Here is a 16,062-nt window from a genome sequence, read left to right on the forward strand (position 1 = left end):
TAATTTTATAGCCACACCCAGGCCTGATTGCTGCCAGACCTTTCAAATCAAGAGATCACTTAAATAGAACCTGTCTGACAGGGTGAAGTCGGCCATATTGAACCCAAGACATCATGCCGCGATCCAAAGAAATTCAGGAGCAGATCAGAAGAAAAGTAATTGACATGTCTCAGTCTGGAAAAGGTTACAAAGCCATTTCTAAATCTTAGGGACTCCAGCGAACCACAGTGAGAGCCATTATTCACAAATGGAGAAAGCATGAAACAGTGGTGAATCTTCCCAGGAGTGGTGGGCCTACAAAAATTACCCCAAGAGCACAGCGACGACTGATCCAAGAGGTCACAAAGGAACCCAGAACAACACCTAAACAATTGCAGGCCTCACTTGCCTCAGTAATGGTCAGTGTTCATGACTCAACCATAATTAAGAGACTAGGCAAAAATGGCATGCATGGCAGAGTTCCAAGGCGAAAGCCAATGCTGACAAAACAGAGCATAAAGGCTCGTCTAACTTTTGCCAAAAAACATCTTGATGATCCCCAAAGCTGTTGGGAAAATATTATGTGGACTGATAAAACAAAAGTTGAACTTTTTGGAAGGAGTGCATCCCGTTACATCTGGTGTAAAATGAACACAGCATTTGATAAAAAGAACATCATGCCAGCAGTGAAACATGGTGGTGGGGGTAGTGTGATGGTTTGGGGCTGCTTTGCTGCTTCAGGACCTGGACGACTTGCTTTGATTTAAGGAACCATGAACTCTGCTCTCTACCAACAAATCCTGAAGGAGAATGTCCGGCCATCAGTTCGTGACCTGAAGCTGAAGCGCACTTGGGTTCTGCAGCAGGACAATGATCCAAAGCACACCAGCAAGTCCACTTCTGAATGGCTTAAAAAAACCAAAATGAGGGTTTTGGAGTGGTCTAGTCAAAGTCCAGACCTGAACCCAATTGAGATGCTGTGGCCTGACCTTAAAAAGGCGGTTCATGCTTGGAAACCCTCCAATGTGGCTGATTTAAAACAATTCTGCAAAGAAGAGTGGGCCAAAATTCCTCCACAGCGATGTGAAAGACTCATTGCCAGTTATCGCAAACGCTCGACTGCAGTTGTTGCTGCTAAGGGTGGTTCAATCAGTTATTAGGTGTAGGGGGCAATTACTTTTTCACATGGGCCATGTAGGTTCAGATGGCTTTCTTTCCCTTAATAAATAAAATCGGCACTTAAAACTGCATTTTGTGAGTTATCTTACAAACTTATATTTAAGTTTGCTTGATCTGAAATGGCTAAGAGTGACAAAGGTGCAAAGAAGTAAGAAATCAGTAAGGGGGCAAATACTTTTTCACAGCACTGTAACTGAAAGTATTTGTCATTTCATGACCAATATGTTTATCCTATTAAGTGATCTTGTGACTGTGAAGATACCGACCTTTCTGGGACTCGTGCCTCTCCGTTTTGCCCTCGTACTCAAAGCCCACGGCACTCTTGTCCACCTTGTCGGTTTCCACACCAAACTTGCCGCCAAAGCCTTTGGCATAATCTGCCAGTGGCCAGAGCAGGAGAAGGGGAGGTGGGGAGAAAAAAAATCCAAAGTTAAGACAGGAAGTGTAGCAGAGTTAAGTCTTCCACCCCTTAATGTTCCTCTCCCCATACAACTGCACTGTCAACAGAAAATTAGTACACCTTATCTAAGTCTGAGCATATTTCAGAGATGTATATCTGGCATTTCAAGAAGAAAGAGTGAGCTGGTAGAAAACCAATACCTTTGCAATAAAGGACATGCTTAAAAATGATAGCATATTAAAATATCCCACTCCCCCAGAAAACCAGCTGGGTGATGTTCAAGCCACAGACCAGCAACAGACTGGAGTACGCTGGCGGGTCTGTGCCAATCACCTGAAATCTGAGACCAGGAGGGAGGAACACATGACAGGAGACAACTTTCAGAAAGGAAATGGCCACCTACGTACAAAAAGACTCCCAATTACTTTAAGTCCTCCGAGGCAGATGCACCGAGGGCAATATCTTATAAACAGACACTGACGAACACAAACATCACACCACACAGGCAACTAAGAGAAAACAAAGCCAGTGTTTGCAACATTATACGAGTAAGCAAAGGCTGAGGAATGCAGGAAGAGGAAGAAATGCAAAATAACACAATTTGTCAGGACCTGCGTGGAGCTGCGCTCACTGAGTCAGACCAAGTTGTTTGTGTGAGTGTGCAGATGTTAGTGTGTATACATTATTCACATTTTCTCCATTTCTCTCCACGTTAATGGAAATGCCGCATGGCAAGAAATCTAGACAAACCTTTCTGGGATTCGTGTTTCTCAGTTTTGCCCTGGTAATCGAAGCCCAATGCGCTCTGGTCAACACGATCTTTCTGCACGCCGTATCGCCCCCCAAACCCAGTGGAGTAGTCTACACAGCAAAGCAGGGGGGGGCAAGGGTCAAAGGTCAGGGTGAAGCAGTGTGGAAGCATTGATCTCAAAGCAGCCCAATTCCAAATTCTCCATTGATATATTTTGTCAGTGGCCAGAGCTGAGACAGAATCAAACAAGTGAGGGACAGCTCACCCCAGAATCAAAAACACATAGTTTCCCTCTCCCCTGTGGTGCTGTTCATCAGTCCTGACTGTTTTGATGTGAGAGGCTGAGTGCTGGAGATATTAGCCATAGAAATGCCAGTCTCCTCTTGAATTTAATGGAACTGGATGGCACTCTGCTCCTCTGCTCAAACTTAGTCTGGGTAATACAGTATATCTATTATATGTATAATGTGATATGAGACTAGACATTGCCTAAGATCTTGGATAACGTAATATAAAAGTGTTACCTGGTTTTAATTGTTGCATTACAGTTAAGTGATGTAACTCTTGATTTGCCAGATTGTTTAAGCTGCACTCTTGTTTATCTTTGCCAATTTACTGATTATATCCACATTACTGGTGATCGTTTATCAAAATCTTTGTTTTCCTCAGTATAGCCCAACTATAGCTCAGAACACCAAATAAAAATCTGAAAAACTCAACAGCAATGTCTCTTTCAAGAAATCATTACCCGGCTACTCAAGATAATCCACAGACCTTGTGAGCAGTTTCACCCAGGTAAGAGCTATTTATTTTCTGCCAAACAACACCTGCCAACCCTATCACGGCACAGAAGGAAGCCTGCATCTACTGCTAGCTCACCTAGCACCACTGTGCTAGCTAACATTACAGCTCAGCTGGGGACTCTACCATTGATGTTTACAAGTCGCGCTGTCACAAGAACAAGGGTTGGTGGGTGTAGTTTAACCTTGAGTAACCCGATCATGATTTCTAGTTCGAGACATTGCTGTTGAGTTTTTCAAATTTATTCTTTTGGTGCCACCACAAGCCAGGTGCCATCTAGTTCCATTATATTGGAGGAGTGGCAGACATCTCTACAGCTGATATCTCCAACATTCTGCAAGTCATACAAAAACTTTCTAGATTGATAAACAGCACTACGGGTAAGAGGAGAAATACATCTTTTGATTTTGGAGTGAACTATTCATTTAAGACATATTTATTGTTGTCATTATCTCACAATCATGTCATGCAGTTTTTAAACCCACTTTCTTTTAAGATATACACTTAAGTGTGTGTTGTGACAACAGGAGCATATCTGCACTGTTGTTCAACAGTGACACTACTGAGGAACCATTGGAATTGGGCAAATGTTCTGCACCTCCGTGCAGAAGATGAACGCAACACAAAAGTGATGACAGTATGGGGCCATGGGAATGCAGCCTCAAAATACTACAAGCTAAGAAGCCTGAGTGGACTCCCAGAGCACCGGGCTCACTCTTCATACTGTACACAGTGCAGTGCACAAGTATTACAAGTACTTTTGTTTTGGCTTTATTCCAAAACTCAAATTCAATCCATTCATTCAATTCATTCAAGCTCAAATAGTACTGTGATTTTTTGGTGGGATTTCTGACAATTAAGTTATGCAATGTGCTGCTGTGGAGGGGTAAGCAACAAAACTTATTTCAGCCACCTAAAATAAGTCCAACCCAAACAAATCATATCACTTCAAGTGTGCACTATATTGAGCATAATAACACCATTATACCTTTCCGTCAGACAGCCCGTTCCAACAAGGAAGCCGCTAACAACTTGAATTACCCATGTATGCTGCACTGCAAAAACTGCCGATCTAACCAAGTGTAATAATCTTATATTTAGATTAAAAAAATCTAGTTAGTCTTGTTTTAAGTATAAATGGATTATCTAGTGCTGAATAGGAAAGATCATTTGACTTAATTCAAGTAAATATCACTTGCCTGGTCTTGTTAAGCATCTTTGTCTTTTTCTGAGTTATTTTTAACTAGATACAGGAGACAAGTCTGGAAACATCCACTTCAGGTCTATAGAAACCTTATTTTAAGCACTAGTATGTCCAACTAGGCTTAAATAAATTGCTTGAAATTAGTGTTTTTGATCTTATTTCAAGATTTTATGGGCTATAATGAGAGTCACACAGTTTTACTGGTTTTAAGACATCTTAACAAGCAAAATTTGCTTACTGCACTGGCAGCCAAATTTGCTTCTTTTAAGTGCAAGTATGCTTAAATCTAGGGTGTTTGGCCTTAAATTTGACAGGCCATTTTTGCAGTGTGTCATCAAAGCCACCAGACTCCACTGCCAAAAACAGTCATTTTAGTTGCTGATCACAATAGCAACCGTTCTACTGCTGCTTCCATCAGTTCGTTAGTGTTATTGTGTAACTTTGGTGAATCTCAACAAACCCTTTTAAGCACCAAAATCACACCGTAACACAAACAAAATAACAGTTCAAGGCAGCAGCAGACCAGCAGCTCCTGTGTTCAGTGATGTTAAATCACTGTTTCTCTAAATGGAATCTGGCTTTGAAGAGAGCGACACAACGGCATCATTTTCCCAGCCTGCTTGCTATCTACTGTAGGTAATGAACTGTGTATGAATAAGTACCCCATACAACTCTACTTCAAAGATTTAAACTATCCCTTTAAAGCTGAATGTTTGCACTTAAACTTGCTTTACTTCAAATTTTAATGTGCTTTAGCAACAAAAATTTTCAAAAGTTTCACGTCATTCACCAACTGTAGCGTAACTTAAAACTTGCCAGAAAAACAAATAGAAAAACAACAGCTTAACCAGCCAACAGCATCACCACATTTCCAAACATGGCCTGTGTGTACAGTAGGATCCTGGCAGAGCAGAGATCAGGCAGCTTGTGATCAGCACAACAGCAGTGCACGTGGTACAGTTGGCAAACAGCCACAGGCTCATCAAACTGTCTGTGGCTGGAAATTGTGTCTCCCGTAGGCTATATGGAGAGCTTATGCTTTTGGTTAAATCTGACTGGCTCATAAGAAAAGGGTAGAGATAGACAGCGATTGCATTAAGTTATTACCAGGTCCACTGAATAAATAAGTTAGTTCCATGCCCCTAATACAGCTGCATTTTATTGGGATTTATTCAGAGAAATCCATCAAACTATACTACAAGTAATCTGAGGCAGACATGTAAAAAGACGAGTTGGGACATCACCTTTCTGCGAAGCATGTTTCTCCGTCTTCCCAGCATATTCAAACCCAACAGCTGACTGGAAGAAGAGAGGAAGAAGAGAGGAAGAAGCAGCACAGTCATTCTACTGGTGACTTACCCCTCGTACCCCACGTATGTGATAGTTTCCACTAGGGGTGGGCGATATGGCAAAATTATCATATCACGATTTTTTTAAGGCAAAATCACGATCACAATTTTATCACAATTCTTTCTTATTTTGGATTTTAAGATTATTGTGCATGTTATTGAACATTACAACCAAGTTAATTTCCCAATTTTAAAAATATAGTCCTAAAATAAAAAAGAATAGCAGAACAACGGGGGCAATCAGCTGTTTGATCGGTTGTCAAATAATCAGCTGTATCCTACAGTAGGTCCTTCACTGCGCTACATAATTGTTAAACAATTCTGCTGTCAGTGTTTTGGCGTGAGATTTGCTTTGGTGCCATGAGAGTGTGAAACTGACAGTGAAAGCATGTGTCACACGCCAGGAGCGTGAGAGTTGGCAACCCTGAAATATGTTAAAATGCAAACAACACATTTATAACGTTAGACAGTCACACAGTGGAGGGGAGCTGCTTTCTCTGATCATTAACACATCCTCCCTCTGCAGCTCCACTCAGACCCGAGGATGAACATTCCTGTGTGACTGGCGGAGACTGCACTGCCTGCCGCCTCCCCAGAGACAAACCGCATTCTGAGGTCCAGTCAAAATGTTTGGATGCGTCGCGTGGATGAGCATTGAACTACAACAGATAGAATGTGCACTGTAGCACATATAACGATCTCTCCGTGATAGCAGATCGTGGACACATTTTAATTCTTCACGATCTAATATCGTCATATCGCACACCCCTAGCTTTATCCCAATCACATAGTTATAGACTGCAATTAGACTCACAAGTTCAGTTTGACGTGTAATTAAACAATAACAGATAAAATACAACAGTTTTTATATTTGACCCATGTCAGAATTAACTATACTTTCAGCCAGGCGTTCATTAGCAATTGGTGCTAGAATGGATGGTCCGGAGGGACAGAGGAGGGACACGTTATTATGGATCTGTTGTCCATCAGGTCATAGTGAAAAGTGTTTAGAGAGCAGGGCCACAAAATAAAAAGAAAGGACCAAATTTCCAGCTCCACATAAAGAGGTGTTTGGATACTGCGCAGTGAGTAGCAGGTGAACAAAAAAGTTAATTTTCAACCCTGGATGATACTGCTGTCAATTAATATGTTTTCTGGATAATCCCATTTTAAGGTTTAATTAGTGGTTCACATGCCAGATTACAACATCTATTGTACATCCGTTTGACCTTGGAGAGTGATCCCTCCACAATCGCTCTTCCTGAGGTTTCTTCCATTTTTCCCCCTGTTAAACGGTCCTTTCCTCATCTGCTGTAAAGGTCAAGGAATGGTTCACCCAAAAATGCTGCATGATAGAAAGAGGGAAGTTTCCAGGTAGCATGTAAACACTGACGCGCAGACACTGCAAGCTCTTGTTGGTCTCATGCATATGTGAAAGCAGCTTCCACACTAGCAGCTACAGGCTACAACAAGGCTAAAAACATGATGTTTTCAAAACAACTTGGCACGTCGGGGCTTCAGGACACTTGGATTACTTCGGACAAGCAGTATGGAGACATTTTGTGGTTTTGTATTTATTTGGTTTATGTATTTTTTTAACGTTTGAATCCTGGTCACCATTTACTTTAATGCCTTTTCCCTAGGACCCACCTGCTGTGTTTTGTGGACTATAAAACTTCCCCAGACCTTCCATCGGCACAAAGGTGAGTACATAATGACAGAATTTCTATCCCTTTGAAGGACAGAGAGATATCTGATATTGTAAAGCCCTCTGAGGGAAATTGGGATTTTTGGTATTGGGCTTTAAAAACAAAACTGAATTGAGTTGAAATTAATTAAATTACGTTGATTACAAACATTTTCTAGAATTGTCTCAACAGGTGTGAGTCGTCTCCTTCAGAGGCAGCCAGACATTTTACACATCGACAAAGAATCATATTCGAAATTATGGACATGTTGTCAGCACTGGTGATTGGTAAGCTACAGGAAATAACCTGGTCAACGCGGTCAGCTTGCACTCCAAACTTTCCCCCAAATCCCATGGCAGTATCCGTCTGGGAGCAATGCTTGGACAGCTTGCTCTGGTAGTCATGACCCACAGCAGACTGTGAAGAAACACAGAAAAAGACCAAACATAAAAAAGGGCAATAAGGGAACATTTGAGGAGGTTAGGGACACAAAATGAGCAAAGGCGCTGAAAACACAGCCAGCAGTTTGAAGTGGTGACATCTGACTCATCACAGATGCACACAGTGTGGTGTAAACAGTGCTCAGTCATCACATTCACGCTGCAATGACCACACAGGCCAGAGAGAGGAAGGTGTGGACGGATGGCGTTGCTTGCCAGGAGAGATTATCGAGTGTGAAATGGCCACAACTGACTCACTCTGTTACACACAAACACACACACTGAGGTGAACATTAGAGAAACTACTGCGCAAGCTTACAGAACTGTGAAATGGAGTTTGTCAAATTTTCTAAGTGCCCACTTTGAGAACATAAAAAGCTACAAAACAATACAAACCGGGATCTAGCAAGCTGGTTCATATTTAGCTGCAGCTGCAGGAAAAGCTACAACTACAGCAAAACCAGTTTCACCACTCAAAGGAAAATGGTGAAAGTAATGCAACCAGCAGCATAAGAGAAGAATTTATCTTTCTAGCTTTTTTCAATTCACACTGTACACACGCAAGGTGTTAAGAATGAAGTGAAAAGGAGGCACGTTGGGGCCAATATGATTGTAGGGATTGACCTGTGGTCGTGTTGGTGTCAGCCACTCATCTGTAGTGATGAACCGCTACACACTTTGAAACCAGAGACTCCAAGTCTTTGACCACATTTCTGTTTCAGTCTTACACTACACTGAGGATAATAACAATAACCTGTAGAGACATGACAAACAGATTTCCTGCTTGACAAGGACATCAAAATACAATGAAATGTTTATCATTATGAAGCTCAGGCTGGTGGGGAAAAGACAAGACTGAGTGTGTTAACTTTTACAATAGAAGCATGTAACTCCACTGAAGATGAGGATAGTTTACAGTAATTGCAATATACAAATACAATTTAAGGATACCAGGTTCCCTCTTCAAACAGATTTCACAAAAAAATCTAATTCTCTATCCAAAATTTCACATGCATTCATTTATTTGTGGCAGACCGCCATGACGAAAACATTTGCCACCACAAATAGATTTCCTATTTTGGAGTTGGAGCTTTCATTAGGAGTGCTACTGTAATATGTGAATATACCATATGGTTATGCATTGCACCACACTCTTGTAGTGCAGAATACACCGTGGGCAAAGACTGAGCAGCAGAACACCAGGCTCAGTGAAAGTGAAACCTAACCATTCATTCTGCTGGGTCTACTAGTTTGCATTCACTCACAAACAGCTACTCCTCTCATCCATCGATCTGATCAGCTGTAAATGGATTGACAGATCAATCATGCACCCTGCAAGTCACAAACTGCTGCTGAGGAAAAAAAGAGGTCATGGAGAGCTCTGCCTGCTGCATTCACATGCCTGCTAAAACCTCTGAATTTAGAGAGGAGACACAGAATGATACAAAATGACACACCATAAAAAAAGGGAAAAAGTTTGCTGTCAGCCCCCCGCTCCCCGTTATTCTATGGGAAACACTGAATATTAAGTTTTAATGTTCATTGTTGAACTTGGAAACAGAAACACAAAACATTCAATCCTCAAAGGCCATCTGGGAGCAGACTGAGATCCTCTGCTGACTAACAGTCCAGAACAGTTATTAACTGGACCTTTGGGTGAGGGCAAAACGTGTGTGAAAGCAAAACCAACCTGTCCGGTCCAGCTTCGTCCTAATAGAACAGTGAACCCCAAAATGTGGTGTGCCACCTAGTGGGTATGCAAGAGCCTTGCTGAAAGACCTGACTGGTCCAAGTCAGAGTAAAAGTCAAGTTAAACCAAAAAAAAAATGCGATTTAATTGCATTTTATAATAGACAATTATTGCATAAAACCCCATTACAATTGCATAAAAAATGGTTCTTAGTAATTCAATTATTTTAGAAATAAAACCTGTGCATAGCTACATGGTAAGACGTGACATGATGTCAAATGCCATGCTGTCACATAAGCTTAACACAGTCGGATTCTGACTTTTCAGTTGGTAATTAGCGAAATGAGTGGAATTTTGGGATGGCTACATGGTCCAAAAAATTGCCCAGAGGCAAGTGACAGCACTGGCGCTGACAATCCAGAGTCAGAGGAACATTTCAAAGGTGAAGAGGAGTCAGAGTCAAATGACCACTTCTAGCACCACTTACAGCAAGAAAATGAAATGCCTTTATCCTGCTAGGCACCTCAATCTGGGGATTTACCATCAGAGTGACAGATGACCCCTCTGTGTTGTGGCAAAGTTCTGAGCAATGACTACATGAAGCTGTCTCATTTGCCATGCAAATTGCTCATGAAAACGCTCACCTGAAGGACTCTTGGATTTTTTTTTTTTGAGAAAATTAAATGGATCAAGACTATGAAAGACGACCATCGAGAGCTGTGCAACTCCTATGTCAAAACCTCAAGACTGTGCCAATCCAAACAGGCTCATCCATCTCACCAAATTGGTAAGTGTATTATTTTAGAGAAGTAAAAGTCATGACACTGCACTAATTCCCTCTATACATATGAAGGCACAATTTCCCTAACTAAGTGCTGTAGCGCAATCACTGGTATACCATTGATGTGTGAGGTAAATTTGGTGCACCATATACACCATATAAAAATTGAGTTATTGAATATTTTCGCTCTATGGTGTTGAAATTTGTAGACGGTCCTTAAGCACTCGTCTCACCGCTTGCTGCACATTAAGACCAATGTAAATTGTCCTGCTTGGAGGACAACTATTTTATATGAAAATGAGGGTGTAGCTCGTTTTCAGTCCAACTGCGTTTTCCTTTTGCATTTGTTTTTGTATGTTCAGTGCGTTTCTCTATATGTAACTCATTTCTGTTTATGCAGCGCGTTTCTATATATGCAACTTGTTTCTGTTTATGCAGCATATTTTTAGCCTTGTCGGACACCATAGACTTGCGCCCCTGGTACTCCAACAGAGCAATAGGGAGAATGGTAGTTTGTGGGGCCCATGCACACCGCTGACAAAAGCTTGGATCAAGGGCTGACTTTCAATAGATCGCAGCGAGACAGCTGCTCTGCTACATACGAAACCCTGACCCAGAATCAGGTTGTCTGCAAGTGATTTAGCATCAGGTTTTCCACAAACATGAGATGCAAGATAGAAGAGTGGCAACCATGATCTGTCCGCACCTCAGCCTTGTCACGAACGACAGATCACAAAGATTCGTAATACTGCTGATCTTCGGTTGGCCCCAGATGACTGACCAAGGTCTGTTATCCAAGGCCAATGCCAGATCCGCAGTACTATGGTATCATTACGTCTAGGCGGGATTCTGACTTAGAGGCGTTCAGACATAATCCCACAGATGGTAACTTCGCACCACTGGCTCTTCAGCCAAGCACATACACCAAATGTCTGAACCTGCGGTTCCTCTCGTACTGAGCAGGATTACTATTGCAACAACACATCATCAGTAGGGTAAAACTAACCTGTCTCACGACGGTCTAAACATAGCTCACATTCCCTATTAGTGGGTGAACAATCCATTGCTTGGTGAATTCTGCTTCACAATGATACGAAGAGCCAACATCGAAGGATGAAACAGTTATGCTGCTATGAACGCTCAGCCGCAACTATCCAGTTTATCCCTGGGGCAACTTTTCTGACACTTCTTGCTTAAAACCCCAAAAGTCAGAAGGATCGTGAGGCCCTGGTTTCACGGTCTGTATTCATACTGAAAATAAAGATCAAGCAAACTTTTGCCCTTCTGCTCCACGGGAGGTTTCTGTCCTCCCTGAGATAGCCTTAGAGCACCTGCATTACCGTTTGTTAGGTGTAACCCCCCAGTCAAATTCCCAACCTATCACTGTCCCTTGAGTGTGTCAAACCCGGCGGGGCCTCTCTCGGGGCGAACCCATTCCAGGGCGCTCTGCCCTTCACAAAGAGAAGAGAACTTTCCCAGGGCTCCCGCCAGCTTCTCTGAGATCATCTGCATTATCACACTGGATGCATCACAGTGCCTATCTCTGCCACTCCAGATTCAGGGATCTGAACCTGACTTTCTTTTGATCGGCCAGGGGGTGACACGGGCCATCAGCCCACCCTACAAACGGCGTTCGCCTGTCTCTTAGGACTGACTAAGAGACTGGCCGTAACCTTGGCTGTGCCTGACCATGGTGACAGCTGCTGATGCTGTGACCCTGCCTTTGGTTGTGCTCGTGCTGTGGCTGTACTGATACTGTACCCCCCACTCACCCTGATCGTGGTCTGGTCCTGGTTGCGCTGATGCTGTGATCTTGCCTTTGGACACCTCCCTATCAATATACGCATGAGACTCTTATCATCACCCTTAACATCATCATAGAGTGTAATTAATAATTTCACACCTATCGTTATTGTAATATGACATGCATCTGTTTCTATTATTGCTGTGCCTCTCTCCCCCTCTCTCCCCTCTCTCTTTCCTTTTTGCCATGATTGTATTTCATTTGTTATTTACGACATCTATTGCACGTCTGTCAGTCCTGGAAGAGGGATCCCTCATCATCCTCTAACGCTCTTCCTGAGGTTTCTTCCTTTTTCTTCCCCGTTACAGGGGTTCTTTTTCGGGAGTTTTTCCTTGGGTGATGTGAGGGTCTCAGGGCAGAGGGATGTCGTACACTGTAAAGCCCTCTGAGGCAAACAATGTTTTGTGATAATGGGCTCTATAAATAAAATTGACTTGACTTGACTGACCCATGTTCAACGGCTGTTGACACGGTGTGAACAGCCGTTGAACATGGGTGTCTATATTAATTATTATTAACCAACCAACCAACCCGGCATTTGATTCATACCCAGGTCAGATAGTCGATTTGCACATCTGAATTGTTACGGGCCTCCACTAGAGTTTCCTCTAGTTTTGCCCTGCCCTGGCATTGTTAACTATCTTTTCAGTCCTATACATTGCACTCATGCTTCATCTCCTCAACGGTGTGGCTGAGATGGGCCAGTGGTACACCCGACCCCCGGGGGCAGGATCCACCTCAGCTGGTACAAGATGGCCCTTACTTTTATTGCACCACAGGGTGTCACCCTCTGACTCGTGCATGCTTTAGGCTCCTTGATTGATGTTTCAAGACAGGTCGGGTGGGTTGCCAACATCGCCGCTTACCCCTGGCACCTTTTAGATGGCCCACACTCCGCCCTGGTAACGGGATGCGGTTGGGGTGCACTGAGGACAGACTGTTCCAGCCTACATTTGCATTGGGAGCAGGGGGCCATGTTCCTCCCTGCAGGGAGAGAGGGCACAATGAGTGCTCCCCTGGGGAGGGTTAAGATCCCAGCGCAGGGCGCTGTAAAGCTTGTAGCCAGAGTCTCGAGCCACTTTCATCCCAAGCCAACCAGGAGCCAGTTACACGGCATTGCCCTAGAGGAAATTTACCTTGTGAAGTTAAGGCCAGCACCATGGAAAGGTCCCAAAAGGGTATTCTCCCACACCAAGTGACCGTCCCCAACCCACCAACTTTCATGTCCCCTTGAACTCTCTCTCTTGAGCTTCTTTTCAACTTTCCCTTAAGGTAAATGTCAACTATTGGCCTTGTGCCGGTATTTAGCCTTAGATGGAGTTTACCATCCGCTTTTGGTTGCATTCCCAAACAAACCAACTCTGAAGACACTGGCCCCTAGCACGATGAGGGCCTTTACAGGCCTCACACCATCCACAGGCTGATCCTTGATCAAAAGGACTCATGCCCTCAAGCAACACCAGTCAAGTGGTCTACCATATGCCACATCTCCCCATTCTGCCCATCCGACAGGGATTCGATGCAGGGCTCTTCCCGCCTCACTCGCTGCTACTGAGGGAATCCTGGTTTATTTTTTTTCCTACACTAAATAATATGCTTATATTAGGCGGGTTGTCTCATCTGAGCTGAGGTCATCGTCCAATAGGTGTGGATGTGGCATCTGTTGAAGGCAGCAGGGGGCCACTTCAACCATGGGAAACTCATGACCTCTCAATGTGCCGACGATTACCCCGCAATAGCAAAGGAGGGCCCACTAGACACCCCCAGCCCCTTCTGCCTCCCCTCTTACCTCCACAGGAGCAACGTATGTTTAACACGGGAAGCACGGAGACTTAGAGTCCATCAGCAGCCACGGCCACACATGCAGATCTAACGGGGCACGCCCCGGCTCCAGGGGGCTGGAGAAGGAGGGTAAGAGGGGGATAGCGCAGACAGGATAGAAGATGGGCCGAAAGGCCCCTGCACCACAATGGGGATCCCGCCAACTGGTCTGCACTTATGGGGACGAAGGCAACGGGAGTGCCAGCTTCAAATAGATGTCACAATTTTACAACAGTGGGACTTAAAGGTTATCAATAAATAAGGAAAATATAGATGCAATTTAAGCGTTTTCTGCTTGTTTTTTTTTTTTTTGCTTAGTCGAGAGTCAAGATGTGTTTGAATCCTAAAAATAATAATTTTACTGAATTCCTCAGGTCAGAATTTTATGGAAAATGTGTGTATTTGTCTGCATTTGCATTTTCATTTTTTTCTTTTTCAGGATCGGGTTCGGGAAAGGTGTAATAAAGGGTTAAAAATAAACCCCATGGGACATTATTTTACCTTGGGACCTGGCAGAATCTTAAAATAGACAGTTCAAAGATTAAGAAAAACAGGTGACAAAAAAAAATCCACCCTATGCATGTGGACCTATTTCTCCATCTCGACTTATGTGTGACAGAGACCTCAGGAGCAGCTGCACAGAGCAGCAGAGACGTGCGCCCCTAAAAATGCTGCAGACTCTCAACAGAGTTTAATAAATGGCTATTTAGGCACAAACATTTATCCACCAGTGTAGCGGATAAACCTCAGAGATTAACTGGTAATTGGAGCTCGAGGGGTGTAAATTTCGAACCCCGCTGGCAGTTTCTACCATAATTACAAAGCAAGGTAATCTCACACGGTTATCATGATAATTAAAATTGAATGATATTTCTAATCATCTGGGAATTTTACCACAGTTAACATTGTAACCAGTTACCGTTGCATCCCTAAATTAATTTTATTATTATCATTATCATAGGCGAGGTGGCTCTTTCATTATTGCCTTGTTGATGTCTGTAGTGAGAGGTGGTACTTGTGACATTTGGTTTGGCACATAGTGGTACAGTGGTACAAGTTCTGAAAAGTTTGGAAATGTCTGTAATAGCATATCTGTGAGCTCAAGTCTTGTGGTCCCTCTTACCTTGTCCATTCGGTCCTGCTGCACTCCAAATTTTCCTCCATATCCATGTGAGGCCTTGGGCATGGTGTCCAACTCCCTCTGCTTCAAGCTGGTATGCTCCGTCGACACGGTCATACGCAGCTGGCATATACTATGCAGAGGAAACGAAAAAGTCAGGAGACACTTTCTGGGGCTTTCCATGCTGCATTGAATACCAAAGGAAAACATATTTGCTTCCTCACTCTATGTGTTCCTGATGTCCTGAGCCCGCCACCGTCTTGGCCCCCCAGCGCTGCTCCTTCTCTGATACGTCATTCTATATATCCAGGAATGTTAAAGGGTAAAGAAGGTGAGGGTGAAGGATGTAGCACAAAGTGTTTAAAGTGGACTGAGGAGAACTAAAGGGGTCATGGTGGGAGGAAGAAGCGTCCATCGGTACCTCAAAGTCAGGGTCAGTCTCCCAGTCGTCCCCCTCGTCATTTACAGACACAGTGACCTGCTGTCCTACTGTTGACTTCCACATCCTTACTGCAACACACACTGAAAACGAGAAAAAGGTCATTTAATTGAGAAAAACATACTTTATATGGTCGGAGAGACCAGATCCAAAGCTTTTGTCTTTGAGGATAATTTAAGATTTTTTCAAAGCTGAGGATGGCCAAGGGATATGTTCAAAAGCTCTGGGAATAGCTCAGCCTGTTGACCTTATGTTTAGACTATTAACTGCAGTTTTGTGTGCCATTTTTTTAAATCTATCTTTATACAAAACTTGCATGTAGAGCTGGAAAAATTAGATTATTAATCAATTAGACAAATATAGAGGAATTACATTTTTTAAATGAATGATTTAAGTCATTTATCAATCCAACACTCCCATCATTCTCTGGTTCCAGCTTCTCCAACATCAGGATATAAGAAAGACTGTAAACTTAGGAAGGTACCACCTTTATTTGGCTAACTCGGCTTCTTATTAGCTTCAGCTGAACTGAAGATGCAGGCTTGAAAAGAACAAAGACTTTGTTCTTACATCCCGGGGTGCTGCTATTTACAATTCTGATTAATCTGCCAATTCA

The 16,062-nt window shown here is 43.1% G+C and overlaps 1 protein-coding gene and 1 pseudogene across 4 annotated transcripts in view; both read right to left on the reverse strand.

The window, feature by feature from the left end:
* The window catches only part of cttn (cortactin), a 38,861-nt gene that overhangs the window by 19,009 nt on the left and 3,790 nt on the right, over nucleotides 1–16,062 (reverse strand). For 3 of the 4 annotated variants that reach the window (XM_042484884.2, XM_042484876.2, XM_042484868.2), the window contains exons 2-8: nucleotides 15,429–15,529; nucleotides 15,232–15,305; nucleotides 15,011–15,140; nucleotides 7,658–7,768; nucleotides 5,559–5,613; nucleotides 2,309–2,419; nucleotides 1,425–1,535 (exon numbers count right to left, since the gene is read on the reverse strand). In XM_042484884.2, the coding sequence (XP_042340818.2) occupies nucleotides 1,425–1,535; nucleotides 2,309–2,419; nucleotides 5,559–5,613; nucleotides 7,658–7,768; nucleotides 15,011–15,140; nucleotides 15,232–15,305; nucleotides 15,429–15,512 (676 nt within the window). In that variant the 5' untranslated portion in view covers nucleotides 15,513–15,529. The remainder of the gene's footprint in view (nucleotides 1–1,424; nucleotides 1,536–2,308; nucleotides 2,420–5,558; nucleotides 5,614–7,657; nucleotides 7,769–15,010; nucleotides 15,141–15,231; nucleotides 15,306–15,428; nucleotides 15,530–16,062) is intronic. The other variant, XM_088081338.1, reaches the window with a different exon arrangement.
* Nucleotides 10,800–13,700, reverse strand: LOC148190474 (28S ribosomal RNA; annotated as a pseudogene).

The sequence above is a fragment of the Plectropomus leopardus genome, chromosome 1 (genome assembly GCF_026936395.1).
Source record: "Plectropomus leopardus strain MGB_pleo_1.0 chromosome 1, ASM2693639v1, whole genome shotgun sequence".
Taxonomy (NCBI): Eukaryota; Metazoa; Chordata; class Actinopteri; order Perciformes; family Serranidae; genus Plectropomus; species Plectropomus leopardus.